General features: G+C 44.2%; 1 protein-coding gene across 1 annotated transcript in view; it reads left to right on the top strand.

Moving 5' to 3' along the window:
• The window catches only part of LOXHD1 (lipoxygenase homology PLAT domains 1), a 142,392-nt gene that overhangs the window by 18,054 nt on the left and 99,444 nt on the right, over positions 1-24,894 (top strand). The window contains exons 3-6 of the mRNA XM_052778530.1: positions 7,262-7,342; positions 8,140-8,324; positions 21,413-21,511; positions 23,061-23,209. Of these exons, the coding sequence (XP_052634490.1) occupies positions 7,262-7,342; positions 8,140-8,324; positions 21,413-21,511; positions 23,061-23,209 (514 nt within the window). The remainder of the gene's footprint in view (positions 1-7,261; positions 7,343-8,139; positions 8,325-21,412; positions 21,512-23,060; positions 23,210-24,894) is intronic.

Raw genomic sequence — 24,894 nt, 5'->3', positions numbered from 1 at the left:
GCCCCCAAATTTATTATGCAGCTTTGTGAATATGGCAAAAGGATGGAATCTCATGCATCTTTCAACTAAATGTTTACACGAGTTCACTTATGACTGCAAATGCATGACATTTTATAGGTGTTTACATTTCCCCGTGTATGACAGAAAGCTAAAATATCATGCATTGCCTAAAGATGGTACTACCATTTCAGCTTCTGGTTAGAATAGGTTTTTCTTATTTCTTTTGTGATTGTGTGCTGGTAGTGAAATACATGACATTTCAGATCTTTTTGTCATGCACGGTAAAGGGAAGACATGGCAAGCTGATGAAATATCATGTGTTTTTAACATTGGCCAACAATAAGGTAACTGTGAAAAACAGACGCAAATCTTCATCATGACTTGTCAGGAGGACCATCAGTCCTGGAAGTGGCAGTGCCCAAATTCTGTCCCAAAACATGCATTTATTTAGGCAAGGAGGTTTAGCCAAGTAGTGTTTGGGTCTGGGAGGGACTGGAATGAATCCTCCTTTGCAGTCGCTGTCTGCCAGTTTTGGGGATGGACACGATGGCAACACCTCCCCACCGGTGCTGGAGATGGTGGATGGGTGCTGGCAAAGCGCTGCTCGGTCCTGGCCGCTCTGGGCAAAATCCCACTTCAAAACCCAGTTTATGCAAATCTCCAGATCCCCACCTGCCATCCTGCACCAGCTACAGCTCAGCCAGAAGCTAAAACCACTGCCACAAATATGTTTCTTTCCACGGGCTCCATCACGGGCACATGGGTGGACACCAAGGCACTGCTTGGTGACATTTTGGCAGTCGCCGAGACCTTTCCTACAGGCATGAGCTGCTTCTCCATGGTCCAGTGCCGAACAAACTGTGCTGATCCTCCATAGTGTTTTATTTCTCTTTGCTCATGTGCCTTCCACCACTCTGGGGCTGAGGACCGATTGCAAAACTCAGCAGGGAATGCCACTGCCAGCTCATCTGCAGTATTTAGTAGCAAATTTATTTATTTTTTGCTAGTGTAAATGAAACCACTTTTCAGCATCAGGCTTACCTGGTCCAGCTTGTGACAGCTGCAATAAATATTCATGGGGAGATTTTTCCTTAAAAGAAAAAAAAAAAAGAGATAGAAAAGATTTAACATCTATGGCAAAGAAAGATGAATAATTTGTAAGTGACAGCTGGCTTCTTACTGAATTTGAGACTGATGCAGCAGATTTTATTTTATTTTTTTATTTCCTATGCCGAATACCTTTAATTGGCAGTCCGTTCTACCTGGCCATGAGTCGCTATACAGAGCTTTTCCTGCTCCTAATGCCAGGAAATACATAACAATTGCAGAGTATGTCCGTGATGGTCTTTCGAGGATGTTAATGTTTGTAGCTCTACTACAGCTAAGCCATACCAAGTCGCAGAAGATCTGATTTTCTTGTTTAACTGCTCTGGAATAAATAAACAAATACAGAGGAGCAAGCTTATTTACTCCAAACAGTTAATATAATAAGGTAGGAAGTGTTAGAAAGTTGGTACAGAAGGGGCTATTCAGGCTAGGAAGCAAAGAAACCCCAAGTGCAGCGGAGAAAGGCTTCTCGCATCGCTGCTGAAGCACTTCTTCCGAGATGAGTTGCAATGCTTTTCCTTTAACGACACGGGATGTTTCCCATTTTAAAGCTGTTTGTCTATCTAACTGTACTCTGATTAATGCCCATACAAATCTGCAACGCTCAGACCGCTCTCTGAAGACTTAATGATCTGGGGCAGCGTTAAGTGACAGCACAGTTTGGAGTCTATATTCGCTTCTGAAAAACAAACAATGTGGGAAATTTCTTCTCTCTCTTGCTCAGGCTTATTGGCTAGCCTGTGTCTAGCATTTCAGGAACAAAACCATCTGAGAGGGTACTTGAGCAGTGGTGTTAACCCAAAGATAAGAGCCAGTAGAATTGGCGTATGTATAAATTATAATCCACCTGCAGCTACGCAACTAGTAGTTGGTGGTACCAACTACAAGAAAGGTCAAGCCTTAGAGGGAGAAACAGGAATTTACTCAAAACAGGCAGACTTTTAAGGGAATTTAGCTGCTAGACCAGGTCCCTGCTGATAAGTGCCAGCAGCACTTTCAGATTGTAAAATCTGGCCAGTTTTCCCATGGGATGAGTATAAGGTGCCTTCCTGGAACAAACTCAACCTTTCTGCCTTGCTCAAAATCCTGCCCCTACCCCCAACTCAGTCTTAAAAATGTCTGACCTCATTCTCATTAAAATTTTCAAAAATATTTCTCCATGGGAATGGGAGAGAAATTTTCAGCAAAGTAAAATTTGCCCCCAAATTTGGCAGAGTAGATGCAATTCAAAATGTAATTTAATATTGGGAAATGCTGAGCAACGTTTGCATCATTATCGATGGCTCTATCTGCTTTGTATACAGTTTCTCCAGAAAATAACAACCAAACTGCAGATAACAAAGATATAAAGCATAGCTGAGATTATCTAAATTAAATACCATTGTTTTATTTTCTTTATGTAAATCATGCCACCAAAGATGCAAAACTGATATTAAGATACTGCTGCTCCATTGTATTGCAGTACAAAGTGGAGGGCTGCATGTCCAAGATGTGCCATTAAGGCTATCGAAATCTGTGCTGGGAATGCTTATGGATAAGGCAGGGGCTGTTTCAGTGTGCCCTACGGCACTTTGTAAAGTTTCAGGGTACGTTCAGACACGAGCTCTCACGGTTTTGGGCTGGCGTTTGGCTCCTGGGTGTCATCACGCTGCTACACCCCCGAGCAATTTATCTCATTCAATTAAATCCTTTCAAGTGGGACCATTTTTTTCATTAATTGTTCTGTGCTTGTTTAAGCAAGATTCCTTCTGCTGGTCAGGTTATTGGTAGGGGAAAAAAAAAAAAATGTCCTTGGTACAGAGATGTTTGCAGTCGCTGTGCTTTTTGTCTGGTTTCTTTTCCATCTGGAGTATTTCTGGACGTATGCTGCCTTATGCAGTATTTCCAGCCGCCTGCTGACTGATATTGTCAGCTTCATGACAACAGTCTTGGCAAAATATTTGCAGACCAAACTCCCTGGAATATTCCTTGCTCCAAGAAGGAGGTTAATGATGCTGCTATTGGAGCTCTGTGTTAAGAGTAAATACGGTTTGAACATACGGGGTTTTTTTTGCAGTTAGGCTGTCCGTAAACCCATCCAGGCCAGCGTCCTCTCTCCAGGAGTGATCAATATGGAATTGTAGGGAGAAACAGAAGAATGAGGCAAACGCATCGTAAGCATTTTTCCAGTATCTTTTTGCATCTTGTGGCAAGCTGCCGTCTTAGCCAGAGGCCTGATAACACAAATACACCCAGCCTATAATATATATTGGATAATCTGAAGATGAGCAAAACTGTCTGTCCTTTCAGGCCAGGAAAACAACAGGGATACATCAGTGCTCATCCCTGCCACCTATGTATGTTAAAACTACGCTGCCCACCCCTAGTTCATGAGAAACTCGCCTCCCATGAGATAGCCGGTGAACCAAATGGCATTTATTTTTCCTTAGAGAGTGACAGGCTGTAGGATGGGTTTTGGTGCATGACCTTCTGAAGTCATCCCCGGTACCCAACTCCCTCCCAGTGCTGATAAACACCAGTGGCAGGAGCAGGCAGACCTGCGGGCAGGGTTGCAGGGAGATGCCACCAAGAAGTGACTCTTTCTGATGATTTAATGGAGCATCTTTAAAATTTTGTTCGAACTGACATCCACGGTAACACCTTGTGCTTCTGTGCAGCCCTTCATCCATGGTGCTTTTGCAGGTGGTCCTGTGCGTACAAAGCATTGTCAGATAAAACACCTGATAAAAAGGCAATTTGAATAATCATTAATGCAGTGATTCAAAGCTAAATTGGTTCAGGTTACTCCATCGCTGCTAAAGGTTGTGGTTATTATTTTTATGCCTCTGCTGTGATCAGTACCCAGGTTTTCCCTCTGTTCCTAAGAGCTCAGCTCTGGAAAGGGTGCTGTTAGCTGATCAGAAGTAAAGACTATTTTCTACAAATATTCGAAATTTCAGTTTCAAACGTGGCTTTCATTTAGGTGGTGGGATTATGTCTTGTGAATTCCCCTTTATTTAAAAAAAAAAAAGGTGATTTACTAGGGCAAATGTTTATTTTATGTACTTTTGCATTTAACATGCATAATTGGTAGTTTCTTCTTGTCTACATACCAAGTAGTAGCGAAACTCTCATGGCACTGGCTCTGTTGTCTGTGCCAACGGCCTACAGAAGACATGCATGCAGGGATTTATAAATACTGTGCTCAAATATGCACCAGTTCTTGTGGTGCTTTTTAGCAACGTGACTTACCCAACCAACGGACCTAGTGCTCTAAATCATTGTACGTTTGCAGTACCATGAGCAGTGCAACCTGTAGGCAATCAGTCAAGCAAAAGAATCTGAAAACAGCTTCAGATACAAAAAATATTTGAAAATTTCATATACTAATTTTTGCTGAAGTTTCTTGGATGTTTCTTACAAAGCAATTGGGTAAAACACTACAACAGACTATAAAAAATAGAGCTGCTAAAGCCAATTAAATACATGAAATAAAAAACCTGCTTGAAACATATTTCTGAAGTTGCCCTAGCCTGATATCCCAGCCAAATGATAGGGCTCCAAGTGAAATTCTGCTGATCTTTAAGTGTTTGCTTACAGCTACCCATGCCCAGTCCTTGATTCTGAATCCAGTCAAGCTTGAACATTAGAAATTTAGTGCTGCAATTTCCAAGTCAGATTTTTCCCTGCTTTATTTGTCACCGGAGCTGTGCAAGCCAGCGTGCTGCATTGTTCGGTGTAATGAGTTCCTTATGGTAAACAGGCTATGAATTTCTTACCCCAGCCCCAACCTGGACCAGACTCTGACATAGCCCAGCTGTCATTTCTCCTTCTCTCTCTCTCTCTTTTTCTTTCTTTTTTTTTGGATAAACTTCAGTATAGCCATTCACCATGTGAAAGTCCCTCACTCCCTCTCTTCCTGCTTAATTGACAATGCTAGAAAAATGCTAGAGGGCAGGATTGGATTTTTCCTTAAAACATTCCCCTTTTTTGTCCTGTTGATGCTGTATATCCATCTCAAGGGAAGAGACTTGTCAAATTCTTCCTACCTTTCGACAGCAAGGCTCCCCAGGAGTTTTTCTGGACCACAGTCATGTTTCCCAGTGCTTTTCCAAGCTCTTTCAAGATGCGTGAAGCATCTCCTCGATGGGCACTTTCAGATGCCCACTCGCTGCTCCTCCAACACCAGATTTCCTCCCCACCGCTCTCCCACCATCCCAGCAGCCGAAACAGCCCAGCCCAGTGGCGGAACTGCCGTAAACCAGCACCCACCGGGACCAGCGTGCTGAAATCTTTGGGCTAATTAGCCTCACTTAATACTTTTGTGCCATCTCCATAGCAGTCTGCAGCACTGCATTGATCTCCCAGCCGATGCGGGGAGAAGACGCTGTCATTACGATGCTCGCTCAAGCCTGACAAACTAATTGCCTTGCACTCGCTGACTGTTTTCTCTCTGACAGCTAGGTTGGGGGAGGCTGGGATGGATTTAATTGTCTCTTGTCTTCATGGCAAGGTTAACCGTTTTAGCCTTTTCATGTAGCGGCGATGGTCCTGGCGCGGTATCTGAAATAGCAGAACGGGGGAGGAGGAGGGTTGCGCACGCATTTGCAGAACACAAAAAATAACCTTTAAACAAAGGCGCGTGCAGATCCTTCAGTGATGTGGAGAAGACAGCCAAGCAAAACGGAACCCCCTTGCTTGGATTATTAATATTCATTATCTTTCTGAGTACAAGCTGCTTGTCACTGTGGCTTTGTGCTGCTGAAGCGCTGTGGTTTCTTGTTCATTTTAACGTGACTTCTGGATTTTGCTGTGTTTAATCATCTGTAGCAATGCTTAGTGGCCCAGGTGAAATGGGGGCCCATCAGCGAGGGCAGGTGGGAGAGGCTGCGTCTGCAGAGCAAGGACGGGTTTTGTCTTGATGTTATTCATAGTGTTTTTGTGGAAAATACGAGCTTAGAAAGGATGGAGGTGCTTGTCAGAGATCACACTGCAGGCTAGAGGCAGAACTGGGAATTAAATTCTACATCCCCTGACCTGGGCCAATATACTTTATATTGCCTTCCACTTGCACCTGTGAAATACAAACCGCACACTTAACACTTCACCAAAAAAAAAAATCAGACTAGTCCCTGTCTTACAGTTGGTTTGCTTTGAACGAGTTACAAATTGTAGCAGAAAGTTGCAAAGGAAGCTTCAGTGGTCGTTAAAAAAATGTTGGAAGATGGGCATGGAAAGAAACCTTTGATGCGGTTGGATGCTTTTATCTCTGGCTGAGCTCTGGGCAGATCTGTGGCTCCGCAGGGAACTCGCTGGGCTACGGAGCCCCTTCGCTCCATCAGCAAGAGCGGGTATGCTTGATGCCCGGAGGCTAGGATGGCAGGAGAGGACACATCTGGGAGTGGGAAGCAGAGATGAAAAGCATATTGAGGCCCTGTGAAGCAACTGAAGTGGATGTGCAGGCGTCCGGATTAACCAGGGTCTTCCACATTGGTTGGCCAAGGGCTGGTTGATAAGGGTGAAACGAAGCTCTGACTCGACCACTCCGAACAAGCACTTTCCAGCCACCCTGGAGGAGAACAGCGGAAAACATCCCCGTGTTTTTTGCTGTTACCTCTATGTTTTATCAACCAATGGGTGGGCTAGCAGACTCGAGGAACCACAGATGAGGTGTTACCAAAGAGTTGGAGCCCTTCACGTAATTTTTGCTTCGTTGGTGCTGCCTTGAAATATTTTCACTGAAGATTATTTTCAGACACCTCCAAAAGCCACTTGCTGATGGGAAAGTCTTACAGGCTTCCCCAGCTCTTACCTCTACAGGCAATTTAGTTGAGGATTTTGAAAAACCTTTGTCATGTTTTATTCTTGAAGGTGATATGGAATGTGATCCAAGGTTTGCATCTGCTTGGGCCAGCATTGCATTTCCCCCAAAGCTTCCATCTCAGCTTCTGGAAGGACTCTTAGAGCTTGAGAAGGGAAAAAGTCTTTTAAATGTCAGTACTTAGAGCTATCCAAAACTTGTCGCGGGGAAGAGGGCATTGAAAAGTAGGTCTTTCCAGTGCTAGAAATGACATTTCTTCACCCTTAAACAGTAGCACTCTGTCAGGCCACAAGGTATGCTTGCTGACAAGGTTGTTATTTTCTTACCATAGTTTTTGGTGCATGTGTATTACAGGAGCAGCACGGCCTTTGAGAGGAGCAAAACAGATGTGTTCCGAGTAAAAACCAACAATGTCGGACAAATAAAGAAAATAAGGTACCGGCTCCACGAGGTGCTAATTGAATGACAGGCTGTAGAGGTTTTAGCGTTGTCATGTTTTATTCATTATATTTGTTAACGTGTTCCTATCAAGGTGAAGTTAAGGGGTGGTAAAAGCTTGTTTACTGCCTAAGATTTGAACTGAAGCGTGAAATCACCTACCATATTCCTTATAACTATCCACGCTCCCCACCAAGAATTGTATTTCTGTCATATACAATCACGGAGGAAGGTGTTTAGGACTGGTTTTATGTCCCGATGGAGGTAAATGGGGTTCGCTATCCTCTTATGCTAAATTAGTGTAATGTAAATGATAATTATTATGTTTAACCTCCATCTGACTGACCTATATAATATTAAAAATTATTAACTAGTACAAAGAAAGCTGGAAAAATGGGAAGAGGTGGATAAAACAAAGTAAGAAGAGAAAAGAGCAGGAGGGATACAGGGTGGGAGGAGAGTCACTTATGTTTTAGATACGCAGTGTAAGGTGAGCGAGTGCGTATGTTGAATGAACATGCAGGTGTATGTATATTTTGTGTGCATCCCCTTGCAGATAATAGCCCATGGATGCACCTATGATATCTACTCACAAATGCATGTGGAAGGTTGTTATTTTCAAAATACCCTGTAAAAGCCCATAAGTCTTATGAAACGCTTTGGCTAGACAGGTATAAACAGGCGTTTCGTGTATAGTTGCTCTAGCCTTGCCTAATATAAAATATTCCACAAAATTACAGTGCTAGTGGGCGGTCTTAATCCAAATATCAAATCCAGGGTTGTTCTTCCTCTAGGATTGAGCATGACAACACCGGACTGAACGCGGGCTGGTTCCTCGACCGTGTGATCGTGACCGACATGAACAGACCTCACCTCCGGTTTTACTTCCCCTGCAACAACTGGCTGAGCAAGGAGGACGGGGACGGACTGTACGTCAGAGACCTCATTGGCAGCCTGAATCCCATGGATGTGCCCAAAAGTAAGGGTTTTTCCAAAAGCTCGGCTTTCTGGTGCCTTGTCAGAAAGGACAGGGTTGCTTTCAGATGACTTCAGCCATTGAAAAAGTAATCACGTAGTCTAAGCTAATTTGAATTTTCTTTATAGTCAGTGGAGAGAGAAATAGGAAGGTGCAAGATGCTTCCAGAGGGTAATTCCTTCTTCCAATGTTAGACCTGACACCATAGTGTAGGATAAATCACTATCTGGAGAAGCTCCGCTTGTTGGTTGAGTACCAAAGGATCTGTGATGACTACTTTAAATTAGATTAAATGGCTACATGTAGATGGGAGGCATCCTACCCCAGAAGATGTAGCTGGTATCGTTGTGTGCTATCAGAAGAGGCAGTGTGGTTGCAGTCCTGTGTATAAAGTTAAGTGTTTCCAGGCTCTGGTGATGACCTGCAGGAAATTTCCATAAACAAGTCAACCCTCTCGCTGTAATTCCATGCTGGTTTACTGTATGTGTATGATATCCATATTGAACTGGTGCCTATTTTTCAGAGTGGTTTTAAGCTAATGATGTTGAAGCGAAGCCAGGACAGCTTGCAAACCAGACATGTACTCCCAAATTGATATCAGTGTGTAGGCCATGCGGTGATGTATAGTGCATGTAACGTGAGTGGGAAGACGATCGAGATGTGAAAGTGGAGCCAGCAAAGCAGCCTCAGGTGGTATGTCAGCAGTTTATCTGCAAGTGCTAATGAGGAAACCGAGTTGTGTTTTCCTGATGACCTCACCAATGCACTGCTCCTTTCTGGGAGCTTAATTTTGGGCATGGAAAGTGAAGTACACCCACCACCAGCCACAGGTCTGAGGGAAAGGAGAGATACGGTTTGGTGCAAAAGAGGGGAAACGTGTTTTTGCTAGTATCACATCTTTTTGAGAATAAGTAGTTGATTTCTTGCACTAATGTTGTTGATGTGACCACTTAGGAACCTTTTTTTGGTAAAAGCGGTTTATTGCCAGCCTTAAAACAGTGCTTTGAGCGTTGATAGATGCTCTAGAAGGGAAAAGTATTATTATTTTTATTGAGATCCTGTTTGAAGTTAACAATGAAACAATAGACCATGACACTGTCCCTGAATTGTTAAATAATTTTGCGCTATTAAGATACAACCTCCTAAAACAGTTTCAGTATGTTGAAAGTGTAAGTATTAAAGGATACTGCATGTGAGTTAGCGTGCACAAAAAATATCCGTTGATAAGAAATGTATGTGGGAGTGTTTTATAAATGCAGACCTCTCCAGGGTGGCTGCCACAGGGGAATGAGATAACGTCTGGAGATGCTCTGCCAAAAACCCACCCAGTTACTGCTGGGGCTGCGTGTGCCAAAGTCCTTTGCTGCTCTTTTATCTGTTCAGGTTGTGAAATGGAAGAGTTAAGGGGCGGGAGGGGTCTGTGGATGAGTCAAAGCAATACACAAATAACAAGAGGTTCCCTCGAGGAGGAAGTCAACCATTCCATCTTAATAGATCTTTAAATGACACAACAGTTTATCTGAATTTATTATTGCTCCTGCCTTGGAGAGTTGATTCAAAGGAATGCATGTGATTTCCTCCATCCTGTTCAACACCTGTTTCTCAGCAGGAAAAGATTTGCGGGCTAAACCCTCAGCTGGTACAAATCAGCGCAGCTCCAATGAAATTGCTGGAGCAACATTGCGTTTCACCAGCCGAAAAGCTAGTCCTGAGCGCTCGCTCTTCTGGAGAAGTGGTTTTGGGTTATAGATCAACTGCTCGCTATGTGCTTGGTCCAGGACAAATACGAATAAGATTGTCTCTTGCCTTAGGAGTACGCAAGAAGAGATTTAACCAGGTATTTTGTCAGCAATGCATCTGTTCTCATCGCCCTTACCAGCTAGAAAAGCCTGCTTCTGAGTGCCATAGGCTGGATGCTCTGTGGCCGTCCGTATAAATGCAGGGAGCTGGGCTGAGGCCAGAGGCACGGGTGAAGGGTTGGATGCCTTCCAGGTGGCAGGTCTGAATCTGTAAGAGGAGAGGGTTAGCTCAGCTATCTCAGGTTGCAGTTCCCCTTGAACCATAATTAATGAAAGATAAACATTCCCAGGCTGCTGAGGTGAACTGTCAACTGCAAATGTAAATTTATCTGAATTAATTTGGCTCTCTCTGGATCCGTAAAGGTCTGAAATGAGATTGTGATATGATTTTCTTTGTACATACAAGTCATTTGCCCTAAATTTGGTTGTGTTTTTTCTTCTCTTTTTTTTTTTTTTTTCAAATGGATTAAACAGTGGTGTTTACTCTTTGAGTATTAATATTTTCTAGGCTACTAGACGAATAATTATGTGGTTTGGTGATTTTATGTGTCTGTAAAGAAAGATTAGTTACTCCTTCTTAAGTCTGTGTTCCCATTAGCAGTGTTCAGTGCCATACTCTTCTCCTTTTTGGTCATGCCTCTTCAATCACTGTTCCCCTTTTTTCTTTAGTTCTTCCCTGTAAACCACCCGGGCACTGTTGTTACAGACCTTAGCCTCATGCTTTGCTTTCACGCTCCATTTGTTGCCACCGTCTGGTATGTTTTTGGAGGTAACCAAACAAATTTCCTCCATGTTCCCTCTCCTGCAACACCTTCAGCTTTTGATGTCCTGGAGAGCTTTCTCATCTTTGTCATGAGGATTTACCTTCCTCTCTTGAACTGGAGGTCACTGCTGGGATGTGCATCTTCTCTGTGATATGTGTGGGATGTGGACTGGAGAAAAAAAGGGGTTTTTTGTTGTATTTTTCTTTGTTGAAGCTCTGTAGAGGCATTTGAAGCATATTTGAAGGGGGTTGTTGGTGCTCGGACCAAAACCTACCAAGCTATGGGGAGACTCGGCATTTTTCTTGGTGAGGAGCACAGGCCAGCCAGAGAATCCCTGCAGGGCTGTGAGCTTTGAAGAGGTTAATTTAAAGGAAAAAAACCAGAGGCATTATTAAAAAATGCAGAAAAGAGTATGTTCCAAGAAATAGTCAACAGATAATTGAAAAATTGCACACACACACAAAACAAAAGTAGAGTTCTTTTCATGATCCAAGTAGAGTTACGGAGGATGGCAGGAATATTTAGTGATTGCAGATGCCTGAGTGATTGCATGTACTTATCTGAATAAAATGGCTCCTGTCAGGTTCCCTGTTGAATGCCACACATTTCTCAAGGAGAACAGGTTACATTTTCAGTGTTCCTGCTTGAATGATCCTCTATTCCTTGTATTCACATCCACGGCATCGTATGCCCATGGTCCTTTGACAGCGATAGTGCCACAGATTCTTATTTACCCAGCAGCTGCTATTGGCGGCCTGGATTAATTTACATTACAGGTATTAATTACAAGGAAGGGCTATTGTTCAGCCTTATGCTGCTTCACTTGAGTTTATGAAGCCTTAGGATTGTATGACTATGGTTGAGCCTTTATGCAAGGGACCAGCTCAAAACTGAAGTCAGGCGCTGGTTTTCCTTTGAGTGTTGCGGGTTTTGGATCACTCTGAGGGTGTCTGATGTCCTACCAAAGCAGTGGGGGAGGACAGCATTCATAATAGCTTGTAGCTGCACTAATAAGAACTACTGACCCAACGGGGACCCAAAAGCGAATGAAATTCTGGAGCCAGTTCCCAGCCCGTTGTTTGATTATCTGCAGACCGATCCCGAATCACCCGTGCCGCTCTGTGGACAGACCCTTATGTCTCCCACCCCGTGGTGACTCTCATTTGGCTGGACTTCACCCGTCTTTCCCTGGTGGTCTGCAGCCCCAGAGCTGCTCTGCACGCGCTGCAGGTGGGACACCGGGGCTGTGTCTTTCTCCACCCTTGTGTGGGATGGGTACAGCTTTTATCACCCAGCTGGAAAGCAATGAGTCCTGAGATTTGGTCTTCAGGTGGATTGAAGAATGTCTCAAGATGTAATACTGGAATATTTTTGCAAGGCTACATTTTGTCCTAATTCATAAAAGAAGCTGAGGTTTGGGGGGGTTAGATGATATGTTAATTATCCATGGGCCATCTTCTCTCTGGGGGTGACAACAGGCTGTTAATGCTGTTTAGCTGGTTGAGGTTAGGCTAGGCTCTCTGCATTGTGACCTCCAGTTTTCCTCAGAATGAGGGAAAAAGTTGCAGTTAGGTACCACCAACACATATTGGCTATTCTTGATTATCCTTGAAACCTGTCCGTAAGCAAAACAATTCTCTGTACATGCTTTTTTACTGAGAGAAAGCAGGAACTTTCATTTGCAAAGGGGGCATTTACTCACTTGGTCCTTAAAACCACATTCAAAAGCACAGATACCTGAAAATTAATTCAGTCTTCTGTGTGACTGCAGTTTATGCTAACCTGTCAAATTTTGGTCAAGTCTTGCCAACCTGCCTGTTGCAAAAGATGTTGAGAGCCAAGGACTGATTTCCAGCTGGCTCTTTGGCCATCAGCACCCTGAAATTATTTAGGATTGGACACGATGGGCTATAAATGTGCATGGGACAGCAGCTCATGTCAAAGACCAGATCAGAGGTAGCTGCGCTGTATCTAGGGCTAAGTCTGCGTGGTCTTTTGCAGGCAGACGTAAGTTTTCTGCCTTGCTGAGACAAGAACCAGCTTTGAACTGGAAGGTCGGTGGTTGTGTTTAATTCTGGCCTGATTTGGGGTTGATATATGGTGCATCTGAGAGTTTGCGTGGATATGTCCTGAGGGGTAATGGCCGTAAGGTCACACTGAGCAATTGGGAACTGGATTCCTGTAAAGACAGACGAGTGCTGAAACGTGCCCGTGTGCTTACGCATGCAGAGCCTTTAAAAAACGAGAACAATATTTATTATAATTACAAATGGGAGAAGTTCAGCCGATCAAGTTGCAGGTCAGCCCCAATCCATTAGTCTTCCACAAGTTTCCTTGAGTCATTGGTCTGGCCTTGTCTGGGGCAGAGTTAATGTGATCATCTGAGGAGACTTGGGCAGTTTGTGTTCATGGTGGGTCGGAGGAGAAGACCACGGGCAGAGTGAGCCCCAGAACAGTTTCCTTCGAAGGTAGGAAAGGCGGTCCGTGCACATGAAGAAGGAGCCTGTGCTGGACTTCTCTGCCTGGTGTGCTTTTGAGAGCAATCTCTGCAAGCACACATAGAGTTAACATGCTCTGGATATTCTCTGTGGGTTTTAGATCCGCTAGGACCTAAAACTCATATATTTGAGCTGGGAATGTGAGCTGTGTTATTTCTTTCCTCTGCGAAGGAGGCTTGTGTTAAGACTTCGCAGTTCATTGTCCAGAGTTTTAATGTTGGCTGACTTGAAGACTTTGGAGGCACCGACCTGGCTGTGGCTTGAGGAAACACTTGGGGCAGCAGGTATTGATGCATATGCTTGACTTTGAGTCAGTAGCGAAATCCTTCCTGTCCCAACACGATGGGCATGTCCCTAAGGGCTGGACTGGATCTGAACTGAAGCCGCGGCCAATATTTCTCAGTAACGTACCTGTGCTAGGAGCTCCACTAAGGAGCAGCATTTTGGATGTGAGGCACCAGTCAGTGATGCGCTGTGGGCTTTGCAACCTCATTTTATAAAGCGTCAGGTCTGGAGAATGGCACCGGTCCATCTCCTGTTTCACCTGGATCGTGATTCAAAATGACTTGTCACATTTTGGAAACTTTCACGATTAGAAAAACTAAAAAGATTATTTCTGAGGATGTAGAAGTGGCAGGGGGAATGAAATATTAATAGGTGTTACCTGCTCATCAAAACCCATCTTTATTTACATTGAGGACTGGAAGTGTGTAATCAGCACAGGAAAATGCAGCTAAATATATTTATGAAATAAATATGAGTTGTTTACTTTTGAATAACGGTGAGTACCCCCTGTATTAAGGATGAGGCCTTGCTCCATGCTGAGATATTCAATAAACAAGATTTGTAGGGGGAGTAATACCTTTTACCACCCAATTGATAGCATGACAGTTTTTTCCCAGTATTATCTGGCATACTGAGTATCCAAAAATGTCTTTTTTTTTTCTCCCCCCCCCCCCCCCCCCAAATACTTCAGTTGTTCTAATAAAGATTTTACTCTCCCCGCAAACTTTGCCCATCTTATATCACTGAGTCTAAAATGAGGCAGCTAGGGACATTTTACTTGTAGCGTATTTTTTGCCTTTTGTTTTGTCTCTAAAGATGGCTAAGGACAATGAGAAATTGAAATGTAGAAATAAAAAGAAACATTGGTGACTTGTAAACCACAAGGAAGACAGGATGCACAGAGCTCAGAAATGGGATGAAAATAGAAATTCGTAATTCATATAAAGGACCTCACGTTTCAAGAGAAAAAATTTTGGAGAGGCATAAGACATCTCTATGTGTGGCTGGTATATAGATCTATAGGTATCCAATAAAAACCAGATAGTGCAGCATGTTGTGAAGACGGGATAATTTTGGCCAGTTATGTCTAGCTATTGTAATTAATTCAACTATCAGTTTTGAAATAAAGTAACTTTATTTAAATATCTTCTTTATACAAAGCAAGACTGAAGTACAGTGATAATACCGTTTTAAACAATATTGTAAAATTATTTCATTCTTCATTCTGAGCAAAAATGTTTAACCCAAGACGTTATTTTCAGTGATTTCCTCGATTTTGATAATAGCAGATCTGGGGAAAGCAGGAAGCAGATATTTCTTTTGTGAAATGTCTGCTTTTTTTTTTTTTCTTTTTCCATGGGCTCCCACACTGGGGCTGTTATAATGAAAAATAATGAGAAATCTTGGAGAATTAGATGAACGAGGATTTCCATGCCACTGTCACAAGGTGGGTTGCCCCGTGCTAATCTCCGTGCCTCTGCAGCTAAACCACTATTGTCTCTTGAGCAAGGTCGTTTAAAGCTCACTTCAAAATGTCATCATCACTTTGAAGTCGCAGTAGGAACATCAGTTTAGCATATCCTACAAGCAAAGACTCCTGCATGTGGTAGATTGCCTCTCACAGGCTTTGCAGAGGGATGATCCAAGCTGAATCCTAATATATTAACTGTTTTGATGCACACTTTGATTTCGCGTAAGAGCCACAAAAAATGGGGCTGAATCTCGTGGTCTCTGGGCTGGATGGGGAGACCAAGTGGCTGAGTTCGTTATAGGAGGGGCACGAGGCAGCGGTTGAGGGTAACGCAATATTCAGCAGAGCAAACATCATCGTTTCCTTTTCCCAGATGTTATGCCTCCTTGGGTGGTAGCAATAATATCTCTTTCTTAAGAACACACTTTTAGGCAGCTCTTCTGAGATTAACAAAATGCCGATCCGAGGTTGCGGCAGCCTTGCATCCTTGGCGCTGCCTCTGACAGCGTGCACCCCAAAGCCAAGCAAAGGTTCTTCGGCATTCCTCCCCCACTAACGCCGTGTTTTGGCAGAGGTGCTCATGGCCAAAAGCAACGCGAAGCTCTTTCTTCATCAGCATTCCCTGCTCTCCAGGTGTGCTTGTAATCTGCATTTTCAGTTTGAACCCTTGGTTTAAGGAGCTGTTTGCCACCTCTGAAGGTGCAGCTCATTAAGAAAGATAGTCATCAATTACTCTTGACAGAGATTAATTATTTTCAAGCTCTAAACCAACCCTTTGAATTCAACCCTTTCCTGGATGGGGAAGAAAAATTCTTCCTTAACTGTGTGCCGTTGCTTTGTGGAAGAACAGGCCATGCTTTTGAGACCGAGCTAGCTCCTGGTGAACTCAGCAGGGCTCCTCTGCTTTTACAGGGGTTGCTTTAGGTTCTCATTATGCCTCGCTCTGCATTGCTATCTCTAGGGTCTCTGCTACTGCAGTAGAGAGAGGTGTAATGATTAGGGCTGGGTGAGTTTTCTTCTCTGCAGTGTTCGCAGAGACGCCAGAGATAGTGCTGTGTATGAAAATGCAGGAAGGCATCTCCACCAGAAGGTCAGGAGAAGCTGATGTAGGAAGAGGTGGTGTTAGCCTGCTGGGATGAGCTCTTTCCTAGGACAGACAAGAACTAAATTCAAATGCTTACCCCGAATCGAGCATGTTGGGATGCCAGATCCCTGCTTTGTGCCCTAAACATAGGCTGTCTGACATTTTAAGGTTGCTCTGACCAAGAAGTCTAGCTGTCACTGAGGAATATGCTGTCAGAAGTGGTATAAAGGAGCTTCCATTTTGACAAGTCAGTGCTTTCCGTCAAGAAGAGATTTTGTCAGACAGTTTCTGGTGGGCTGGATTGACTGACTCAATCTGACAGCGAGGAACCGAGGCATATGGACGTTAAACCACCTTCCTCGGTGCATGCAAAAAGGCTGTGGCAGACTCGGGTTGAAACTGCGCCTCGCCTGCAGATCCAGCCCCCTGCCTCTCCCTCCAGCAACAATTCTTCTTGCTTTTCGTACTAACCACAAATGTATTTCTTTGCTAGCAGCGACTCAGAGACAGTAGCGTTGCCTCTCCCCTACCCGTTCCCCCCCCTTCTCTCTTCTGAAATCTGCCTGCTCAGTGCTGAGCAGTACAGGATGGATCTTAAACATTGCCACCCTTGGGAGCGCTGCAAAAACAGAAGGATAATTGCTAGAAGTTGCCTTATGAGAAGAATCCATCGCTGCCTACGACTTAGCTCCCTGCTTTTAACCCAGCGTGTTTTGCTCCTGAAGGCTGTAACGTTACCTTGTTGGATGCTGTGCTGCTGCCCCGCTCCGCGGCAGGTCATGCACGACGGAGGTAGGCAGGGATGTCTATCGGGGAATTCACTGTGCCCCGCAGGAGGTGGTAACTCTAAGTAATGAAGCACGGTTGACTTTGTTTCCCTGCCTAAATCTGGTGCTCCTGCTGCTACAAACTCAGCAGCTTGTGCATAAACACCCTATCTAATGCCCCAAATAATATTAGCTACCGGATTTCTTTAGGCAATTCCATCCTATGGCATTTCAGGTGACCATGATATCATATTGCTAAATAAATGGCATTAACGGATGAATATCGCACAGCTGAGCAGTCAAGCTGCTGCTTGCTAGCGGAAGGATTTAACTGGGATGCGTTTTCTGTGGTCGGAGGTGGGAGAGAGGCTGCACGAGAGCACCCAGGGGTGCTGGGGCTGGATAAAAAGATCTTGGGCAATATGTTGGGCTAGTGTTGCACCCTGGCTCCTTGGGATAGAGATGACAGTGGGGCCAGCCTAGATGGGGTATACTGGGGGGGTAGGAGGGCTGCAGCCCCATGCCCTTCTTCCCCCAGGAGCAGTGTCAGGAGTGCCTGTAGCATCACAGCCCTTCACCAAAATAAACCCCTTGGCTCTCGGTGGAAAAAGCCTGACTATAGCCCACGGTGGAACATTAATCTTTCCTCTTAGCTGTTGAAAGCTATGGTTGAGTTGATTAGTAACAGACAAGCTGCTTGACTGTCACACCTCTGCTAAATTAACGCAGTGGGGTCATATCAGTTAGTGCCACCCCGCTGCTTCCCAGAGGTGGAATCCTGGCAACGTCTCCAAATGCCTTCTTGGGACAGCTTTGTGTGTGTCAGCGTGTTGGATGAGAGATGTCAGGGGGAGCTGGATTGTCTCTGACGGAGCGGACACCCAGCTATAAAGAAAAGGAAGGTGCTGTAACCACACAGGACATTTGCGCTTGTGTGTTGCAACAGGAAGAGGAAAGACAGCGGAAAATAGTTACTGCTCTTGCTACTGAATTTTTGTTAGCTGTTCTGCTCTTGGCATCTTGCAGTTCGTGCCTCTGCAGCTGCTAATTTTGCTTCTAGGAAAGCTCCCCTCGCTGTGCCTGTGCTGCAGCAAGCCTGCACTGCTAGATGGAGTCACAGCTTTTACCAGCCATACATTAGCATTTTGCATGTTCCCAGTGCTAGGAGAAGCATTCAGAAAAAAAATATCCAGGCAACATCTTGATCTCTGTTTTGCAGATGAACTCAGAGCCATGTATTGAGATTAAAAAAAGCCAAGTGGGTATTTTTTAAAAGATGATGTTACTGTTTTAAATAATGCATGATTAAGGGCTTACAGAACAGGGAACAACATCCACCCATGCTTAAAATGAAGAGTACTTGACTTCAGCCAGATCTCTGCCTGGCTGCAATGAGAGCCTTTTCCTGCACGCTTCTAGCAGCTGAATCCTCGCTGTCTTTTTGAGATGTAGCATCCCTTGCTATTTAAATTTGCACATCCACCATGTAATTCTGTAAGATGTGCTGATGTATGAAGCACAGAAGGACCCCTGAGCAGAATGAAGAGCTACTCTCTCTGCTGCAGCTGAGTGTTGAATTGCTTAGAGAGGGGGAGAGCGCTGGCAAAAATTCAGCATGGCTCAGGATTGATCCTGTTTGCTTCCTGAAAATGAAGGAACTAAAATTGTCCTGCACGCAGAGCTGAGTGGGGCAGGTATGGGGACTGGTTTGAGTGCGTAGTTTCAGAGTTGGGAACATATGAAAAAAATTAAGGGGAAGACCTGGTGAGCATACACTAGGCATGAACCTCTGGTCCATGAAGGAGGGATGTGCTGCGACCCAAGCCAAAGACCACTAACGCTCTTGGAGTAGCTTTGCCTATGGAAACACATCTGCAAGGAGCACAGAGAAGAGGCATGTCAGCACATGCCATGCACCCCAGCCTTGCCTATATTTCAGGGGACAACATAAAACCCTTGCAGCACAGTGCCCCGTGATTGCCATCAGCCCAAAATGATAACCCGATGCATTGCCCATCTCTGTGGGTTCAGGAATCAGCTCCGCCACGGGGGTCTCCGTGCTGACACTCTGACGGCGATGTTGTGTGTGTATAGAGCCCTTGGGATCGCTTGGTGTTCTGAGCAGGTTGTCAAATGATGTCATTATAAACCTTAGATTTGAAATACAGCGATGTTGAGAAACGTCTCAAGGGGTTGGATGTGGCAAATAATTTTACCAGCGTTTTTCTTGCTGACCGGACGTATTTCTGCAGAAGCCGTACAAGGTGCCCTTCCTGCCCTGTTTTTGGTCACTGCTGCTGATTGTTCTTCATGGACTTGTTCTCTACATGTCCTCCTTGGTGCTCTGCTTCTGTCCAGGCATCCTTCTGGTCTGTACTTCAGAGGCATAAAGCCTGAACCTACAAGGGTAATCTAAGTTCAGCCGCTGATGCTTGTCCTTTTGTGGATCTTTTTATCCCGTTGGGTTCTTCTGGCCCCTGAAAAGTAAAGTGGAAAATTAATCACTGACATCAGAATAAATATTCCAGAGGAGGTGCAAGGAGCAAAACTTCTTAAAAAATGTGGTCTGTGATTAAAGATCCCCATGTACAATGGAGCTCTTTTAGTTAGAGCAGCTTAGTGGCCAAATGGGAGCTGTAGATTGCACCATCTCCATCCTTGGCTAATGCAAATGTAATCCTTTGGTGTTGGCATATCTCTGGCAGGTTGTTAGAACTCTATGAACTGAAGTAAAAGAGTTAAAGAGAAACATTAAGGCATTTTATCCCTTGTCTGAGCCTGGCTCTGTCCTCCTCTTTCTTGCTATTTAGTATTTATTGCACTTTTATCATTATTATTTTATTTGTAGTGGCATGTTTTGTGATGGGGCGCCAAGAATGTCAGCTTGATTTTTAGCCTTTTCAGAGCAGATTCATTAAACTGTGACAGGTGATTTTCCCTTCTGTTTAGGCTCTGCCCTTCTACTCCTCACCCTGGGAGCTGAGTGCATCTCTGTAATTCAGGGCATGGTCCAACAACTGCTTCTCATATTCTTGCTCTCACATCCTCTGCCTCAGCGGAGGCATGTGCAGCAAAGTGTCTGCTGTCTTTTAGAATAATTTTTAATACACACTGATTATGGTGGAGGAGGTAGCTGACCTGCTCTGGGAGTGGTAACCCAGGGTTTGTGACGGTCTGTAACTCCTGAGGGAATTCATTTCTGGTGTTGGCTAGGAAGCCCAGACAAGCTTCTCCCCTAACTTTGCACCTGCCAAAGGGAAAAAGTTGCTCACCGTGCATCACGGTGCAAAAAGTTGTATTTTTGCAAGGGAGGTATGTGTGAGGTGGCCTGTGCATTTGTCCTTTTTGCAGAAGCAGCATGCCCAGGACTCAAATAAAGAGGTGGTGTAGCACAGAGCTTTCAGGATCAGCTAGCCAGGGCTCAGTAATACAGAGTATAACAGATACTTTGTTGAGGGCACATATGACGTCATGTACTGTTCAGTAGTAGATTTTGCGTTAATCTTCATTAGTTTTGTTCTGTGTCTTGGTGTCTGTCTCCAGCACTGGTTCGGCACTAGACATCTGTCATGGCTGAGTTTGCTTGGAGGACCAAGGTAGTCAGGTAGACTTCGGTGGTAGATTTTGAAAGTTGCTCATGTTTGCCCCAAATATAGCCACGCTGAAGCCCGTGGGAGTTTTCTCATTGGTTTCAGAAGAAGCTGAGCTCACCCTTGCTGTCCTTCAGAGCCGAGTTAGTCCCATCCTGATCCCTCTGAAAAACTTGCTTCTCAAACTCGCTGACCTGACGGGTGTGAAATGTTCGTGGTGTGGCTTACCCATGTGATTTCTGCATTGCTTGGTGCCACACGTGATGTGGCTTCGCAGTGTCACAGCTCCTGGGCTTTACTCTTGTTTCTCCATTAAATGGAAAGGAGTGGATTTTTTAATTTCTTTTTTAAACTGCACAGATTAGCAAGGTGGTCACCGTCAAATTTTTGTGCTCGTGCAGTGTGACTGACCTTTCCTCAAAATATTTGTTGTCACCAGCCAGGCTTAATATAGGCTAAGCTGCAAAAATAGCTCTAGGGCAGCATTTGGACCAGAGGGGTCAGGTCTGAGCTTGGGCAATTGGTTGGCTCCGTAACTCAGCGATGTTTTGAAAGAGCAAGGCTGGTGTGTAGGTCCAAGTTCATTTAATGGCCATGTATCAACATCAAAATTTGCACCTTCTTCTTGTCCATTTCAACTTCCAGTGTCAAGGCCAGGAACTGAGTATGGATTTTATTCCTGTTATGGAGGAGAGGGTCAGTTTACCAGGAGCCATGATTCAGACACGCTTTCAAGATAGCATCAGCACAGCCCAAATTGGTTTGTACTACTATGTTTTGTATCAAACCATTGAGTTATTAATGCGTTGGGATTTCTGCCTCTCTCCTTGCAGTCAACAAATACGTGGTCCGAGTTTTTACTGGTGAAGTTAGCGGCAGTGGTACAGACGCGGATGTCTTCATTAATATCTTCGGTGAGAAAGGAGACACAGGTATTCAAATGCAAATCGTTTCCTAAAATATTTCTTCCTGCTCTGCAGGCCTGCGATCTGAACAACACGCAGCAGCAATCTGGCAAATGCAGAATAATTTGGCTGAGTGAAATGCACAACAAATGGTGGTGTTAGCTCTGGGGTTTCTCACATCCACAGCTTCTGGAAGCTGCGTCTGCAGAGCAGCGGTCGTGGCTGGGCTGTGAACGTGACTGAAGTTACCTACCACCAAAAAACTCAAACCCTGGGAAAATGCAGCAGAAAGCACCAGCATAAACCAGTGCAGTAAGTGCTAGTCTGCTGAGGGATCCAACACCAATGTGTATTTACAGTGCATGCAGCAAAAGCTGCATGTCCCATCCTTCTGTGTCCCTGGATGGATGATATTGACCTTTCAGTGTGGCAGAGGTTGTGGCTGAGCCTGTTTGGCCATTTAGAAAGATAATCTAACCAAGATTTATATTAGCTGGCTTTAAATTAATGGTGGTAGCTTTTCTTTTTTTTTAAATGTAGATTGTACCACAACAGTGGTCTAGGAACTTGAATTTAATTTTTTAAAAATATTTTTAACTGAATAATAATAAAAGATGTGCCCAGACCAAACTCTCTGGGTCACGCCATGGAGAAGAGTGGGTGGAAATTCCTGGAGACCCAGAGAGCAAACATCCTCTCTTCTACACCACACCTATCCTGTCAAATTCAAGAAATAATGATATGAAGTCTGCCAAGTGTCCTTGAACAGATTATGAAATCTAGTGGAGAGGTCTCATCCTTGATTAATTCTCCAGACTTTTAGAAGGGGATTCATCTGATCTCACTGGAGACATCTGAAAGTGGGAATCTAAATTGAAGCTGGTTGTCCAGGCACTCTGTCCTATCTACACAGAGAAATAACACCCCTAGAAAATCATTCATCCCCTTCTAAGGTAAGGGGGATGAATTGCCCTCCCACACCTTTCCCTGCACTGGTGCCTTGGGTGGGTTCAATCCCACTCGCAACATCGCTCGCACAGGAACAGTGTTGGCTGCAACTGGGGTCAGCGTTTTAATACTTTTCATAAAGGCAAGCTCCTGTGAGATCAGGAAAAGCCAGTAGCCCTGGTTGGGTCCTAACTTGAAAAGAAATCCTTCCTGTGTGACGCAGCAAAGAATCCTGTGTCCTCAAATGTCAAAATCTGCAGCTTGTGACCGATGCCTTTTTTTAAACACTTTGGAGATTTTTAAAGATATTAAAAATAAAAGGGAAATGTGGTGGTATGAAAAAAAGATGCAAGAGCCATCTGGATATATATTTCTGAAAACTCTGAGAGCTGTAACTGTGACATTAGAGTGAAAATCCTGCTCTCTTGTGTGCTCAAGAAAAGGTACCTTTTTTATTAGAATATAAAGTCCTCTGCCTTTACCTTGAATCCTGGTTGCAGAGAGCTGCTACCTGGAGAATATTTGATTCAGTCAGTGGTGACATTCCTAAATATTTCTTCACTTACAAACACGTGTATGCCAGTAACCCTTTCCTCCTTGGTTTTTCTTTCTTTATTTTTTTTCTCAGGTGTGAGGAAACTGGACAATGACAAAGACAACTTTGAAAAGGGAGCGGAGGACAAGTTCACGCTTGATGCTCCGAATTTGGGAAGGTTAAGGAAAATTAATATAGGGCATAATAACAAGGGTGGCTCTGCTGGCTGGTTCCTCGCAAAGGTTAGTTACTCCCGAGGCATTTAACATAAGCATGTTGGGGGATCAAAATGTCTCACTTACCCTCTCGGTGGTCTGATTTCAAGAAATGCAAGGATGTTTGCTGGCGATACAGGTTCCTGGTTACTGAGAGAGGCACAAATCAAGTTTTCACCCTGCCAGCAGTATCCTCTCCAGCACTTGTTTTTTCTGCAGAGCAAAGCGGGTGCTGATGAAGCGCTGGCAGCAGCCTGGTGCACGCCAGTGTGGTGCATCTAAATCAGGTGCAGTTGATTCAAATTGGGTGGGTAGAAAATGAGGGACGCTCTGGGTTAGGGTAAATTGTAGAGTATCTCAGGTGACTTTGTGGCAGTGAGAAAATCCAGTTGTTAGGACTTGAATTTGCCTGCTCTGATAATATTTCTCCTGTCTCAGTCACTGCAGTTTCTTTGACGGATGAGGGGGGAAATTCTCCAAGCCGGAGCCTTCAAGCCCCCTCTCACTCTGTTGACTTAACTCATTACCAAGATGGTAAAGATACGAGAGTCTAAAAACTATCTGTTGAGTCTGTTCACACTGGAAATTTGCAAAGACTTATAGCTTGGCCAAATTTTAGTGATTTATCATTGGCACAGCAAAAGACATATACCTGCCACAAAGATCCCTTTCTTCCACCTTCCTCCTCATTTTGATCTCCTGCTCTAAGGTGTGAAGGTATTGCAGCTTTTAGTGAAATGGTTGAAGGAATACTTTAAAAGGAGAAATCTATGACTCTTTCCTCTAATCTCATTTTCTTTCCCCTGCTGGTGTAGTTTAAGACAGCTGGCTTTAATCCACCGAAGATCTGACCCTAAATTTGTAAATCCTAGATAACAGAGTGGTTTGATGTATTAAAAATGCAAATACTAGCACATGCTTTTCCACCATCACCACATGCTGCACTGAAAGTTATTACGTTCGTTGTCCATGAAAAATGCAGAAGATGAGAAACAGAGCTGTTGAGCTCCCTGTAATAAATAGGAGGAAAAAACCCACAGAAAAGGAACCTCATTCTCACATTACAGATGAAGTCTGCATGACATGGTTTTTGATGTTGGTTAGGTTGCTTAAGTCCCAAAGCCTGAAGTAGTGACCTCTAATCCTATGTTCTGTCACAAGAACCACCAAGGTGTTTGTGATTAAGTAAAAGGCAACTTTTGCCTTGCAAGTACAACTGGAAGCTTGGAGGACCAAGCTAAAACAGCCTAGTTATCGCCTACTGGTGGTAAATGTTTTTCTGTAATTTGCTCCAAGACTTGAGCTGTCACTCCTGCTAAGCATCTTTAGAAGTTCTTGTCATGTTTCTTGTGTTTTCAGCATGGCTTATACTCAGAGCTTGTTTTCCACCTCTAAATATATGAATAAACATATTAATAGGAACCCAGAGAGGATCAGCTGGTAGAGGGGAATCTAAGTGTTGCTATTTCTCCTGAACCTCATATATTTTAGTCTCGAACACTCCAGCACGGCACTGCTTTCTCATGCTGACAATCCCAGCCCTAGCAGACACTGCTGTCTGTGTCTATGGAGGTACAATGAGAATTGGTAATGCTACGGGCAACAGCACAGTGTGGGATGAGTGACAGGAGGGGAAGCTCTGGTTCCCAGAGAATGGGAATTCACAAATCTATCAGAAAGGACAGATTTCAGATTCTCCCTATTTGCTGAGA

Source organism: Harpia harpyja, chromosome Z, assembly GCF_026419915.1.
Source record: "Harpia harpyja isolate bHarHar1 chromosome Z, bHarHar1 primary haplotype, whole genome shotgun sequence".
Taxonomy (NCBI): domain Eukaryota; kingdom Metazoa; phylum Chordata; class Aves; order Accipitriformes; family Accipitridae; genus Harpia; species Harpia harpyja.
Note: the sequence above shows the minus strand (reverse complement) of the source record. Positions and strands in the feature narration are given on the sequence as shown.